The sequence below is a fragment of the Dermacentor albipictus genome, chromosome 3 (assembly GCF_038994185.2).
Source record: "Dermacentor albipictus isolate Rhodes 1998 colony chromosome 3, USDA_Dalb.pri_finalv2, whole genome shotgun sequence".
Classification (NCBI taxonomy): domain Eukaryota; kingdom Metazoa; phylum Arthropoda; class Arachnida; order Ixodida; family Ixodidae; genus Dermacentor; species Dermacentor albipictus.
Window position 1 is genome coordinate 192,861,851 of NC_091823.1, and position 14,558 is coordinate 192,876,408.

General features: G+C 48.1%; 1 protein-coding gene across 4 annotated transcripts in view; it reads left to right on the top strand.

Moving 5' to 3' along the window:
• Nucleotides 1–248: 248 nt before the first annotated feature.
• Nucleotides 249–14,558, top strand: part of LOC139057690 (acid phosphatase type 7) — a 297,629-nt gene continuing 283,319 nt past the window's right edge. Inside the window, exon 1 of one of the 4 annotated variants that reach the window (XM_070536425.1) lies at nucleotides 249–533. In XM_070536425.1, coding sequence (XP_070392526.1) covers nucleotides 431–533 — 103 coding nt within the window. In that variant the 5' untranslated portion in view covers nucleotides 249–430. The remainder of the gene's footprint in view (nucleotides 534–14,558) is intronic. The other 3 variants (XM_070536423.1, XM_070536424.1, XM_070536422.1) reach the window with 3 other exon arrangements.

The following is a 14,558-nucleotide window of genomic DNA, read 5'->3' on the forward strand; positions in this document are numbered from 1 at the left end:
TCTGACTCGTGATAAGGAGAAGAACGTCGTGGTCATTGAGTCACGCCAGCGGGTAAGGCGCTCAGCGAGAACACGAACACTGTAGAGGAGAACCCGAGGATCATGAGCCTCGGCAAGTGCGCACCGCTGCCGCTGACATAGCTGCCTTGCGTGTTTGCACGAGCCAGGAAGTGCGCAGATCAGCTTTCGTCTGGCGCGACTCCCTCGGCGGCTATCACTGCTTCCGTGACGTGCGCGATAAACGCGATCACGCCCTCGGCCCCACGTGCTCGGCACTTGATCGGACAGCACGGTACGGCGGCAGTCACACCCGAGTGATAAACAAGGTCGGCACATCCCATATCTGCGACCACTTCTCTGTGGTGTTCTGTCCTGTGCTGCAGCTTGCGGATACTCGGAACACCTGGCGATCGTCTTTTCATTGTTTAAGATGGCAAGGATAATTTGGCTGTTCGCGGTGGCCACGATGAGTGTCGTCGATGGAGGTCCCGTGCTTTACGTGGAGCCTGAACAGGTTCACCTGTCCTATGGAGGTGAGAGAAATGCTTGCCTCTTGCTCTCATTGTGGGCATGCAGCTCACAATGTTTGGTGCTGCATCGAAGTTGCTCTGGTAGCCAGCACTTGAATCGTTCAGCTACTGCAAGGCATCTCAGGGGCACAAAATGCAACCTCCTCTGTGAGTCTAAGCAACTACCGTGCACCTACAAATACTCAGCGATTGAAAAGCGATTCTTGGAACGCGTGGCCGACGGCGCTTTTGTTCAGCAGTGATTCCTCAAGGGCCAGATGTAGTAACACTTTGTCAAAAAAGGCTGTCGCATTCATCGTGTACAACAGTGCGTGATCTCGGTGTCACCTCCGCGGACCAGTGGCGCGAAAAGCGCCGGACGCCTAGCGCTCTGAGTATCGCGTTTCAATAGCAGAGCATTGTACGTGCGTTGGTCTGCGGTACTTCCGCTTCGTCCGTTGCAATGTTTATTCGTCTCCATTTTATATTCGTTCGCACTAGCGATACCTAGAGGCATCCTGCTGCCCTGAAGTGTTTTTGTCCGGGGCGAAGCAATATGGAGATTGCATGAAAAAGAGCTAAATCATTACTTTGGTAAGTTACAATGGTCGTGGGCCAAGAAGTGTACGAAACAGACGAAAGTGGAGATTTCGACGGTGGTACTAAAGCGATCACATCGAGTAAACTTGCCCCCAGAGATCACTTCACCGATGCTCTCTGCATTTCATGCAGCAAGTGCGGCGATGTCCCCAATAACACTGTCGCCTAAGCCATTATGGACCATTTTGTAAAGCCGGCTGTGTGGCTCAGCTTTCGTTTTAGCGATTCCCTTCTCGATAGTGTGCCCCCTCTTTGTCATTCATCCGCTTTGGCTATAATACACTATAGCCGGTTAAGTAATTGAAAACTGCTTCCATCGAAACAGTCACGAAACGGAAGCAACGCCTAAACCTTGTCGTTATTCCTGAAGAAAACAAAATCCTCAAACATCACCCCAACGCTCAAATCTAGTGTGACATAAGTGCATAAAGTAAACATGGACTTCAATTTAACGCAATTTACCGCAGCATCCTACAGCGAAATATGTCAAAGAATAAAAACATCGTGCAAGATCTGGCTACACGACCTACAGTAATCGGTTGCCAGCCTTTAACAGCTTAGCTAATGTTAGCTGGGGCACCCTATATAATTCACACGACAAGCGAAAATAACGAGTTTGGGAACTGCCTAGGCCGCTGTCTCCCGAATCATTTTATTTTACACTAAAAAAACTTAAACGTCTTCAAGCAATACAAATGGAGAACTCAGAAAAGATTGTCATCGTAAAAATTTATTTCAGAAATAACTCCGGAGATAAAGGATCAAAGATATGTGAACTCCAAGCAAATAAGTCTAGCTGCAACACAGAACATTAGTTGCCTGCTTCATTGGCAACCTTAGGCACAACAATACATTTTACGGTTTCACATCCACTTACCTACAAATGTGGACAAAAATGAACGCTGTTTGGTATAACACAGCACTTATAGTGCACAACCAGATGTATGAAAATTCACTGGTAGCCTAAAAATACTAACGTGAACCTTCACTAATTCAAGAGCAGGCAGCTTCACTCTCAGGTGGCTCATGAAGCAGTATGCTGCGCCAAAAATCTTAGTGGTACAAGGGCGGTGACCGTGGGCGCCGACTACGGTGGGGGGGGGAGGAGGTCTCCGGGCCCGACAACCTTTTGAACATGTCCGGGGGGGGGGGCGGCAGAGCACCCATCGCACACAAGGGAGTGATGGCTGCTCCGCCCCCCCCCCCCCGCCCCGGTGATGCCGATGCCTGAACCACCATGAAATTGTTTTTACTAGAGTTTGGTTACCCACAGCATTAGAGGTTTCTTTTGAGTTGACTCTACCTTTTAATTTAAAATGTTGTTGTGGCTAAAAGCATACTATGTGGTTAAAAGCATAAGCATCCGCCACGCACAGTCATTCGCAGCAATGGCAGGCCTTGAGGAGAACACGCACGGACTCCCTACCAAGCGCACGTTTGATAACTTGACCACCAACTAACCCGAATATTGAACGCCTGGAAAAATAATGCCTATCAAGTAGCATTCTTTTCGCCTCATTGACACATGCTTTCTTTCGCACTAATTAATGTGGGTTGTGGTCTTTATACGAAACACCACGGCGACGACGACTGGGAAAATTTGCCTGGAGTCTCCACATGGTTGCTATCACAACGAAACAATAAATATAGAACATGCGTCAAGCTCGCTTCTAAACCGGCATCCAAGTGTATGCTCTACATTTTCCGTATTAATTTTAACTCGTCATATGCTCTATTAGCTGATCAGCAAGGCAATCAACCATGCTCATATACATGCTTTCCTGTCTTCTCGCCCTTTAAATATATCAGTCTCATTTATTGATTAATTTATTTGCTAATTTTGTCACATAGTAGCGATGGTTAAGAGCGCAGCCAGAGTGTGAATTACGAAACTTACGTTTTATTGGGCGAACCTGTGCCTTCAAGAACAGGCTACACTCTAATGCTATCTTCGGCTGGTCTTTTTTGAGCACTCTGGAGCGCTCTCGCGAGCGGCGTTGTCTTCGACTGGTTGAAAGAGGGTGCGCGCCCTGCATTCGGCTGGTTCTTCTCGATTGCTCTCCTCTATCTTGGAGCGCTCTGAGGCGCTCCGAGCCCTGTCATCGGAGCAGTCATCGAGAGTGAAACGTCATCGCAGCGCCGCGTCGCTGCTGTTGGCGACGGCCCACCGTAACCTTGGCAACCTTAGCCACTGCATGCTGGCATCTCAACGAACGTTCGTCCCGCCGGCACGTCCGCCGGTTTTTCTGGCAGCGCCGGGAGCTTTGGATAGGCGAAACATCGGACGTTGGCAGTAGTCACGTGGTTTGGCATCAGCAATTTCCTCCTCCGCGAGCGAGTCGCACGTTCGGCTTGCGCGCTTGTCCCCTACCTTTGAGCTCGGGAAACGACCGATCTACCCGACTCTGCTTCGGGGCATACAGCCGACCAGTCGAAGATACCATAAGAACAATGAAAATGATGAAAACAGTCGGCGATAGTCAAACATCTGATCAGCGGTGAAGCGCATCGGCTTTTATTCATGAGTCATCGAAGGTTCGAGAGTATTCGCCGTGCCCGCGAGTCTTTCAGAAAGTTTTACGCAATTTGCTTCGCGCGTACATGCGACCACATTACGCAAGCTTCGGTGAAAACAGACAACGGATAGAACCATCGATAACATTCCAGAAACTTCCGATTCATGCAGTCGCGTCCTTCGCTGAGCGATAACATTTTTTAAACGGTGATACGCGGTCATCCAAGGAAGATAAACGAGCACATGTATCAATGCCCCCTCCTGAAAAACATAAGTATCGTTCCGATGCTATACCCACGAAAGCTAAAGCGAAACCACGCATAATAAAGAAAAAAACAACAAAACAACCGGGAAAATATGTCCCTAAGTTCGTCAGCGAGCGTAGAAACGCTTAAGACGTACCACGTGAACAAGTGCAGGCCGTGCGCGGTGCCGCTGCGATTGCAAAATGCCGTCTGGCACGACCTCATAGTTCATTACGCCAATACATCTCATGATCTTGTAGAGTCCGATAGAGCGGCGTAACAGTCTCTCGCAAAATGCTCGTCGGCGTATCAGAGTCCAGACTCAAACACGGTCGCCGGGCTAGTACCAGACGTAGCGCCGTCGAACATTGTTTTGTCGGCTGTCGGTCATCTGCTGGTTCTTGATGCGTGGGTGGCCAGCTGTAGGGCTCATTCGCGGCGCTGGAGATAGGCAGCGGCGTTGAGATTCGCTTCGTCGGTGACGTGCGGCAGCATTTCTTTGAGAGTCGTCTTGGGGTTACTGCTGTAAACCAGCTTTAACGTCTTGGCCTGCGCCGCTTCTTGCACCGCCAGGTTGTAAGCGAAGGTTACGTACGCCAGGACGGCATACCTCCTTTATGCACATTGGGCAATGTACGTCGACGTACATTGAAAGCGTCTCATCGAGGTTCTTGTTGAGCCTCTGCATAAGACCGTTCGTCAGCGGGTGGTATAGCAATTCTCGTCCTCTGGTTGTCTGGCTCCATCGCAAAATGATTTGGGTAGAGAGAGAGAGAGAGAGGTTTAATGATACGAAATGCTGGGAGGTCGGCCTGAGGTATATTCCTCTAGACAGCTACTCGGCATTGGGGGAAGGGGAAGAGGGAAAGAAAGAGGGAAGAAACAGGTGCATGATGGGTGACGACGACGATAGAAGGAAGGTGTAGAACGTATGGCAAGCAATTTGGCATGCTCAAGGTCTCCAATCCAGGCCCGTAATTTTTAAAAAGTTCAGTAATGCCTGGATAGCCTTGAAACTCGATTGAGCATCTGGCAAGGGCCTAAAATAACGTCCTCCGACAACGTTGCGCTGTCGAGACGCGAATGGTCGTTGTCCAACCTTTCACGCTCTTCCACGTACTTAGGCCAGTCACAAAGCACGTGACCTATAGTCTCAGTCACATTGCACACCTCACAGTGTGGAAACTCAATGCGTCGCATGAGGTGCACGTATCCGCGCGTAAACGCTACCCCCAGCCTTAGACTGTGCAGAAGACTGGCACAGCTTCGTTGAATTTTCGATGCTAGCCTAAAATTCATGGTAGGGTCCAATCTCTGGAGTCGCCTGTGGCGATTATCTGGATTTTCCCAGTGCTTTGCTGTCAATTTTAGGATGACACTGGAGGGGAGACAGTTGGTGTCCGCTATTGAAAAAGGAATTGAAAGCAGTGACTTTCGTTCTTCGAGTGCTTTCTTCGCTTCGGCGTCGGCCAGTTCGTTGCCCTGTATAACACAGTGACTGGGAATCTACTGAAATGTGATGTGGTGGCCATTTTCTTGCGTTAAGGTGTAGAGCTCGGCAGTTTGAAGAGCCAACACTCTGTAAACGCTTTCTTTCAACACCACTCTAAGTAGTTGAAGAGCCAATTTCGCATCACTGAAGACTGTCCATATTTGAGGAGGCTGTCGCGAAATATATTGAACGGCCTCTCTGATTGCCACTAGTTCCGTAGATGTTGTAGTCGTCTTGGTATGCAGACGAAACCGTCGAATGATTTGATGCACAGGCACAACGAAAGCCGCACCAGACGCATACGACGAGACCGATCCGTCTCTATACACGCTCACCGAAGAGTCATATTCTTTCGACATATATTGAAGTGTTATATGTCTGAGGCCGACGGTAGGTATTCGCGATTTTTTAGAAATTCCGGAAATAGATAGACGTACAGGTATTTTGGACATTACCCATGGGGGCATATGTGGAAGGCCAGCCGGGGCAAAGTATGTTGGTATGGCAGATTCTTGGCATTTAACGGCTCTTGAAAAAGTGGATTCCGGCCGTATGTCGGGTAATGTCGATAAGGGATGGCGTCCATGACGGCACAGCAGTCGCAGGAATACTTGAAGAGGTTCGCATCGTAGACAGACAGGTAAAGGGGTGACGCGAGCCTCCTCAATTGTTCCGTGGGTTGAGGTGCAACGTGGAGCACCGACACATGTCTTCAGCATCTGTGCCTGGGCACTTTCCAGCGTACGCAAACATGACGGGCTCATACTTGATAAAATTGGCAGGCTATACCGAATGTATCCGACGTAGAGAGCCTGGTACAGCCGGAATAGCGAATGCTCAAATGGACCCCATTCCATACCGGCCAGAAAGCGAAAAACTTGAGCAAGCCCAGTTAATGTTTTCTTTAACATTGCCACATGTTTCGGCCATGAAACACCGCGGTCAATGACAACGCCGAAGTATTTGTGGTGGGTGACATATGGGATGGCATTTCCATTGATCATAATTGGATACCAACACATAAGCTTCCGTGTGAACGCTATCGCAGCGCACATGTCTGGGGCCAGTTGCAGTCCTTGGCACTGCAAGTACTGAGACGTTAAAGAAACGGCTCGCTGCAACCTGGCACGAATTTGCGGTCGCGTGACTGCGGATGCCCATATGCATATGTTGTCTGCGTAGGTACTGATGCGTAGTGTATCAGGAATTATTTCCGCAAGGCCAATAAGGGCAACATTGGAAAGAGTCAGGCTAAGAACTCCTCCTTGATACACTCCACGGACCACAGCGTGTCTTGTCGTTTCGCCATCATTCGTGGACATGAAGACGTGGGTACACTCTGCAGTGGAGGCCGTCCCTCTGTCCATGATGAGGACTTCTGGGGCACCTTGTCGCAGGAGGATGTTTTCGACGAAGGATTTAATGACTACGGCCGCACTATATTTATGCAGAGCTTTTGTTCCGGCGTAGTGGGTAAGGTAGTCGGCAGCCATGACAGTACACTCGTTTCCAGATGCTGACGTCAGAAAAGGCCCCAATAAATCCATTCTGGTCTGCAGAAATGGTCGGTAAGGAGGCTCGACTGGCTGGAGCAACCCCACTAGCCTTGTCGATGGTGTCTTGCGTCGCTGGCAGTCTCGATATGTCTTCACGTAACATACAACGTTGGCGGTCAGACCCGACCAATAGTACGTCCCTTGTATGCTTGAAAGCGTACGGGAACACCTGAGGTGCCTGGCTGCCTTATCCTCGAACAGGGCACGCAGGACATCTGACCAAGGTGCTTCAGGCAGAACGAGAAGGTAGTTTGCGCTGGCTGGCGAAAAGTTCTTCTCACCAGGAGGGCGTCGCATAAGAAAAACGGAGGCAAGCCACGCCTAAGTACACTTGTGACAACGTTGGTCTTGCCTTGCGAGTACTTAGCAAGGCTTCTGAATTCCGGGCCCGCTCGCGACTACTCGGCACAGTCATCTGCACTTACTGTGCCTAAAAAGACGAACTCGTGATGGTTATCCTATGGGGTGGGGGGGGGGGCGGAGGCGGGGGCTGCGAGTCCACGGGAGTGCGTGACAGGCAGACGGTATCAGGTGCATTCTTTCGGACTTTTCGATTACAGTTATGTCATATTCTTGCTATGAGTGGCTCCACCGCGCCAGGCGCCCTGAAGGGTCCTTTAACTTCGCTAGCCTACAGAGCGCGTGATTGTAACGGATGACTTTCAACAGTCTGCTTTTAGGCAACGGCGGAATTTTGCTGTAGCCCAAATGAAAGCGAGAAATTCCTTTTTGGTCGTAGAATAATTGCCTTCGGCATTTGACAGCGACCGGCCGGTAACTATCACCAGTTCAAGTCCGTGTTTTTTTTTTCTTTTGACTAGGACGGCACCGAGGCCTACGCTACAGCTGTCAGTGTGGATTTCTGTATCAGCGTCCCTGTCGAAGTGCACAAGTACCAGTGGTGACTGCATGCGTCGTTTGAGTTTTTGAAATACGTCATTATGCAACGTTTTCCACTTGAAGTCTACGTCACATTTAATTAGATGTTTCAGCGGCTTAGCGATGCGTCAAAAGTCCTTGACAAGGCGCCTGTAGTAGGCACACAAGCCAAGGAATCTGCGCACTGCCTTTTGTCAATGGCAGAAGGAAGTCGACGATAACGACGCAGAAACGTAGTGTTCCGCCCCATTTCTTCACGAACACTACAGGAGATGTCCACGGGCTTCTCGGCGGCTGGGTGATGTCGTCGCGCAGTGTTTCGTTGACTTGTTGCCTTATAGCTTCACGTTCTCGCGTTGAAACTCGGTAAGGGCTCTGGCGGTGTGGTCAAGTGCACTCTTCGGTTATCATGCGATGCTTTGCAACTACGGTTTGTAGAATCCTTGATGACGTCAAAAAGCAGTCCTTGTATCGTGGAAGACTTCTGAGATGTTGTTTACTAATGGGGAGTCTTGGATTTTTGTCGAATTGTGGTTCGGGAAATATGGTTGTAGGGGTAGATGCTGCAGAATGCGAGAGCACAAATCTATTACTGGTTTCCATGATTTCCTCGATGTATGCGATCGTAGTGCCCTTGTTGATCTGCTGGAACTCCTGGCGGAAGTTTGTCAGCATCAGTTCCGCTTTCCCTCCGGGCAGTCGAGTCACACTTCTTGCGACGCAAATTTCATGGTCGAGCAGTGTATGTTAGTCGCCCTCGATGATATTTTCTACGTCTGCGAGTGTTCCGCAGCCGACCGAAATTACAATGCCGGAGCGAGGCGGGATGGTGACTTGGTCCTCAAGTACACTCAAGGCACACTCACTGGAAGGCATTTCCGTCACTATCGCTTAATCTGCGGACAACTATATTGACTTCAGCCTCAGGTAGATGATTGCGCCTTATTGGTTCAGGAAGTGCATGCCGAGAATTACGTGTCACGAGCACTCTTGGAGGACAACGAACGTCGCAGGGTAGGTCCGGTCCTGAACTGTAATGCTTGCCGTGCAGATTTCAGTCGGCGTTATGAGGTGTCCTCCAGTTGTCCGAATTCGAGGGCGGTTCCACGCCCTCAAATGAATTGAATTTCTTAAACTTGGCAGCGAATATTCACTGATGACGTAGTAGTTGGCTCATTGTCTACAAGTGCGGTGAATTCGTGACCGTCGAGAAGCACGCCCAGGTCCGTGGTTCCAAAGCGAAGCATCACGGATGCTTAGAGTTGACCTGTAGTTGGTACGTGGCATCGTGAGATCGTCTTTCGTCAGCGTATTCTTAGCTTCTAGGCTTCGTCGAGATTGCGGCGTGTCGTTGCTGCGTCGCCGAAATAGATCGTGAAGAGTAATCGAGGGTGGCGGATGATCTTCGTCATTCCGAACTGCAGCTACCGTAACTCTATCGGTTGCTGCTTTTACTTTTCCTGATATCGGCTTCCGGACCAGCCCTGGGCTGGGCAAGTGTTGGTCGGCGCTGCAGTGGCAAGTGGCGTCTTGGCGACGGCAAAGGACACGGACACTACGTTTTCGGCGATGTCACGTGGCCGCTCGCGGGGCTGTAAACGTGGCGCGTTTACGTCGGACCCTCGTAGGCTCATCTTGTGTATATATGCAAAAACGCCCGTGTACCATGGCTAGGGTGCACTTTCAACAAAACCAGATGGTCGAAATGAATCGGTAATCCTCCTACTACAGCCTGCCTCATAATCAGATCGTGGTATCGGCACGTTAAACTCCTGAAGTCAATTTTTTTATAACACTCTGCACCGCGTTGTAATAGTGTACATCATGTTCGGATGTGTACTGTCAACGTGAGTATCGCCGGACAGCCAACTTCTGTTTTATTTGCGGTTTTTGCGCGCTGCCTTTATGACGTTTTTTTTTGTGGCCTGCACTTTTAATAGCCTACTCTGTCCTCGTGAATTGTGCAACTGGCCTCTCACAGCTCGAAGCACATCTCCTGGCCCAACGTCCTACCAAACCTTTGCCCAGCCGTTGCTCCCTCGATTGTGTACGCATGCCCCCTGTAGCTGTCATGTTTATGGCCATGAGCTCCCGCCCTCCTGTCTCTGATGGCAATTCAGGACTATTGCGGTAACGGACGTTCTGCTGGCCAAGAATGCTGCCGCGCTTAACACTCTCATGACTCCTCTCCATTCTTCTTTTGAACTTTGGCGCCTCTATTTGGCGCCGACTGGTATGGCACTCGCCGCCATCAGTGCTGCCAAGTACTGCAAGATTTGTGCCTTCGATCTCACCCGACGTTTCAGCAAGTGACTCATCCCAGCCACCACTAGTTTCTCACATGACGCTCTGCCGGCAGAATCCCCGTTGACCTTTCTTCTTCTCACGCTACGTTCACCGCCTTCTTGACTCATACAATGACATCTTTGACTTTGATGATCATTCTCCGAGCCAAACATTTATCCATTTATCGCCATCTCTATCGTGTCTCCCTTGTCAAACGGCCTATAATCAGAGAAGTCGACAAAATGCACAAAAAATGCGTTATTGAGGCTTCTTCTAGTTCGTGAGCGTCGCATGCAGCGTTTGTGCAAAATACAGGATCTGGCGCTCGTGTGTTCACTACTGACCTTTTAACATCCCACATACCCACAGCGCCTAAGTCATGAAGCTTTGGACCTACACGTACCCACGTACGTTTCCTCCATCAAGCTGCGCTTAGGCTAGTGGCAGATTACCGTTGATGCGATATCCGCGAGCTGACTGCTTTCCTCACTCCGGCTACACTCTACGACTTCATGATTGTGACGCTTGGACTGTGTAATGCCCCCTCCACCTTCGAGCGGACGATGAACTAGCTTCTTAGATGTGACAAATGGTCCACTCCTAAATACAGCCTAGACGATGTGATTGTCTTTTTGCCCAGTTTCACGAACCACCTGACCCGCCAGTCTTGATGTATTTCGGCAAGCCTGACACGCAACCTTCCCAAGTACCGTTTAGCTCGATGCCATATCACCGTTATTGGTCACCTTGTTAGTGCCTGGGCTGTGCAACCTGACCCCGGCAAAGTCAGCGCCGTCAATCACTTTCCTGTTCGTCGCTCCCAGAGATCTCCGAAGCTTCGTCAGCTTACGCTCTTAGTTTAGCCCCTTCGTCCGGGATTTTTTCCACATTGTCAGGCCACCTACTGTTCTAGTTAAGGAAGACCTCTCAGTTTGTTGGGATCAAAAGCAAGCTACCGAGTTCGCCATGCGCCTCAATTTGCTTACAATATCGCCTATATCGGTACAGTATGACACGGTTGCTCGTACAAAAGTTCGCACTGACACTAGCGCCCACGGAATAGGCGCAGCAGTTTTCGCCCGACTCCAGCATGGCCAGGAACGTCTTATTTATTGCCTATGACAGCAGACTTTTCTTATTGTCCTAGCGTAATTGTTCGATGACTGAGTAACGCATTTACATTCTATTAAAGGGTTATTAACCTTGTTCACAGACGATTTCCTTCATCTCCCCATTTGAAGAAAACAACAGAAATTTCAGTCGCAACTACAGGAATTTCTGCTGTACGACAAACGTTCCTGTCGTTTTGTAGTTGCGACGGACATTTCTGACGTCACTACAGAAATTCTGACGTCGCAACAGAAACATTCTGTCATGATGACCAACGGTTCTGAAGTCGCTACAGAAACATTCTGTGGCCACAACAAGAGTTTATGAAGTCGCAACAGCAAATTGCTATCATGACAGTGATTCTGACGTTACGACAGAAATCCTGACGTCGCAAGAGAACCATTCTATCGCGACGACCAAGAGTTCTGAAGTCGCAATAGAAGCGTTCTGTCACAGCAACAAGAGTTCTGTAATCGCTACAACAGCTTTTTATCGTGACAGCGATTTTGACGTTACGACAGAAATTCTCAAGTCGCAACGGAAACATTCTGTCACGACGACGAAGTCTTCTGGAGTCGCAACACAAACGTTCTGTTGCGACAACTAGAGTTTATGAAGCCACAACAACAACTTTCTACCATGACAGCAATTCTGATGTCACAACAATAACTCTCTATCGCGACTACACACTTTCTCTCGTGGCGTTAGAAATGTGCCATATTATGTTGCAAAGACATAAGTTCTATAGCCGCGACAGAAGCACTTTCCTTCGTGATGCTTTAAAATTGCATGTCAGTTGCGCATCGGTGGTGTACACTGCATTTTCCTCTTGAGCGCTATTGAATCGGGTTTTTCTGAAGCTGGCAATGCTGATGGCCGCGACACCAGTATTTAAGTTGATGTGGCCAATTGTTATAATTGCGCCGCGATGATGAGGCACCAGCAACGCCCTACGGCTTCCTCAATATCGGACGCTGACCAAAATAATACCATCTGCAAGAACGGCTGCGCATTCATTTTGTTTTACTTGGTAAGATGTGGCAGGCTGGCCTGTGGAATGAAACGTGCCGTTACGCTGACACATTAGTTATTTTCCCAGAAATACTGCATAAGCTTTTGCGAAGCGAAAAAGAAGCTTTTTGTTGTTCCACAAAGTTGCGTGGAAAGGTGTCTCGATCGGGTGTCAGTATTCTGGCACAGCGCTGCTGTGAGAAGCCAGTATGCTGTCAGAATGAACACTCATCCACGAATGTTTATGTAGCTATTTTGCACTGAACACAGGAATCATATACGCTCTCAAAAGTGTAACGAGCGAGAGACAATTGTCGAAATTATCAGAAACAACCCTAACAGTGTCCCCATTGTGTATTTCTGAATTTCTTATTTATTATGTATATGGTAAAGCAAAATCAGTGTTCTAGGACTCCAAGATGTACTTGTCGATGGTAACAACCCTTTTGCTTTTCTAGAGAGGCGCCAGTTGACGCGGCGGAAGGAAAGCGCAAATTGGGTGTCAGCATAAAAATGTAAACATCAACGCAGCCAGGGATTCTTACTGTTGACACGGCCCACATGTACACATACAGCCATGTTCGGCGTAGTGCAGTTGTGGGCTACTGGGTTCGGGATCATCACGGCAAAATTATTTCCGTTGTTTTTTAAATTTCTTACTTTTCTGCACTAATTTACATAGCCCTTGAGAGAGTATCTGTCAATTTCTAAATAAATATTGATCAGGAACTACAGAACGTCCGACAACAGGACGTCGCACTACAGACAACAGGCGTCAGACAACAGACTTCAGAAAACAGAACGTCAGACAACAGAACGTCAGAAACAGAACGTCCCAAAATACAACAGACTGAAATTTCCTTTTGTGTTCTTCAAGTGGGTCCTATCCCACTTTTGGGCCAGTTTAATCTTCCAAACATAACCTATAGTGATCCACCTTTTTCACTCTCTCTCTCTGTTCGGCACGAGCTAAGGACTTCTTAGATTCGTGCTCAGTTTGTTCAATGTCAAAGCCAATAACACAACGTACACGTGCATCTTCAAACGCCACAAGCACCTTTGACCTGGTTTTGACATCCCACCCTGATAAATCTCAGAGATTACACATCTACCTGGCATGAACAATCGCTGCCTACTTGCATTTTAAATGAAAATTTCAACGCCCAAAGGAAATAAAATCAGATTACAAAAAAGCAAGGTTTACCTCCATAAATAACGAATCAACTGCATTTCTCGACACTTTCCTACAGAAGTTTATCTGTAGGAAATTTATAGTAAATTTTATCTCGCATCATTACCTCCAATAATGATGCTCTTTGGTACGATGCCCATTTGAAGCACCTATACAACCGCAAAAACGGCTCTATTGCTTCAAAAAACACTCCCCACATGACAGACAAGCTGATCTGTTTATAAATCCGCATTTGGCGTGCAGGTAAGCGCACTAAAGAACGTAATTCAACCTTTCTATCTAACGTACTTCCGTTTGCGAAGGTTGTGGGTTCGGTTCCCACCTGCGGCAAGTTGTTTTTTCATCCACTTTAATTTCCATTACCTTTTCGTTTCTCTATTTCATTTATTAAGCGCACGTAATTTCCCCTATGCTGTCCTTGGTGTCAGTGTTTGTTGGCTTCTCACGATAGTACTTCCGTTTATGTGAGACACAATCGATAAAGAGTTTTTGTGTAATCAACCCCTCGCGTGATGAACACATAACTCTGGAAGACCCATTGGGCATCCATATACTTAACGCACTGTGCGCTTCCACCCTTATTACATACTTGTGCAATTTTTTTCTTGGTCTCCTGCAATGCCGGCCTACTCCTTACTCACGAGTACGAGTGCATAGTTATGCCTCCAGTGAAGGTTTTCACGGTTGGCGTTGCGAAAATAATTGATTCCCTGAATCAGCACTCATCGCCTTGCTACGACTCTATTAACTCAAAATTTCTTTAAATATACCAACGCCGGTGGTTTTGTTATTTTAACAAAACTTTTCCAGCAATCACTGGCTACATCTACACAACCAAGCCAATGGAAAACGTGGTCATTCCATTGCATAACTCGGGAACCAAAACTTTACCAATCAATTATCGCCCAGTCTTACTCTCAACTACTTGCTATAAATTGCCTGAATGGAATTCTTTGGAATCTGAATGGATAGGCGTCGGAATGGAGTTTTTTGCCCCAAAATATTTTTGAATCCACCGACTTCATGAAGGCACTCGAGTCTCACATTGTAAACTTCAATGGTTGGACATTGCTATGGTCTTCGTGTTGTCTTGATTTTTGTTGTTGTTGTTGTTGTTGTTGTGGATCTCCGTTATATTGCATGTATCCTCTGTAGCACATTTT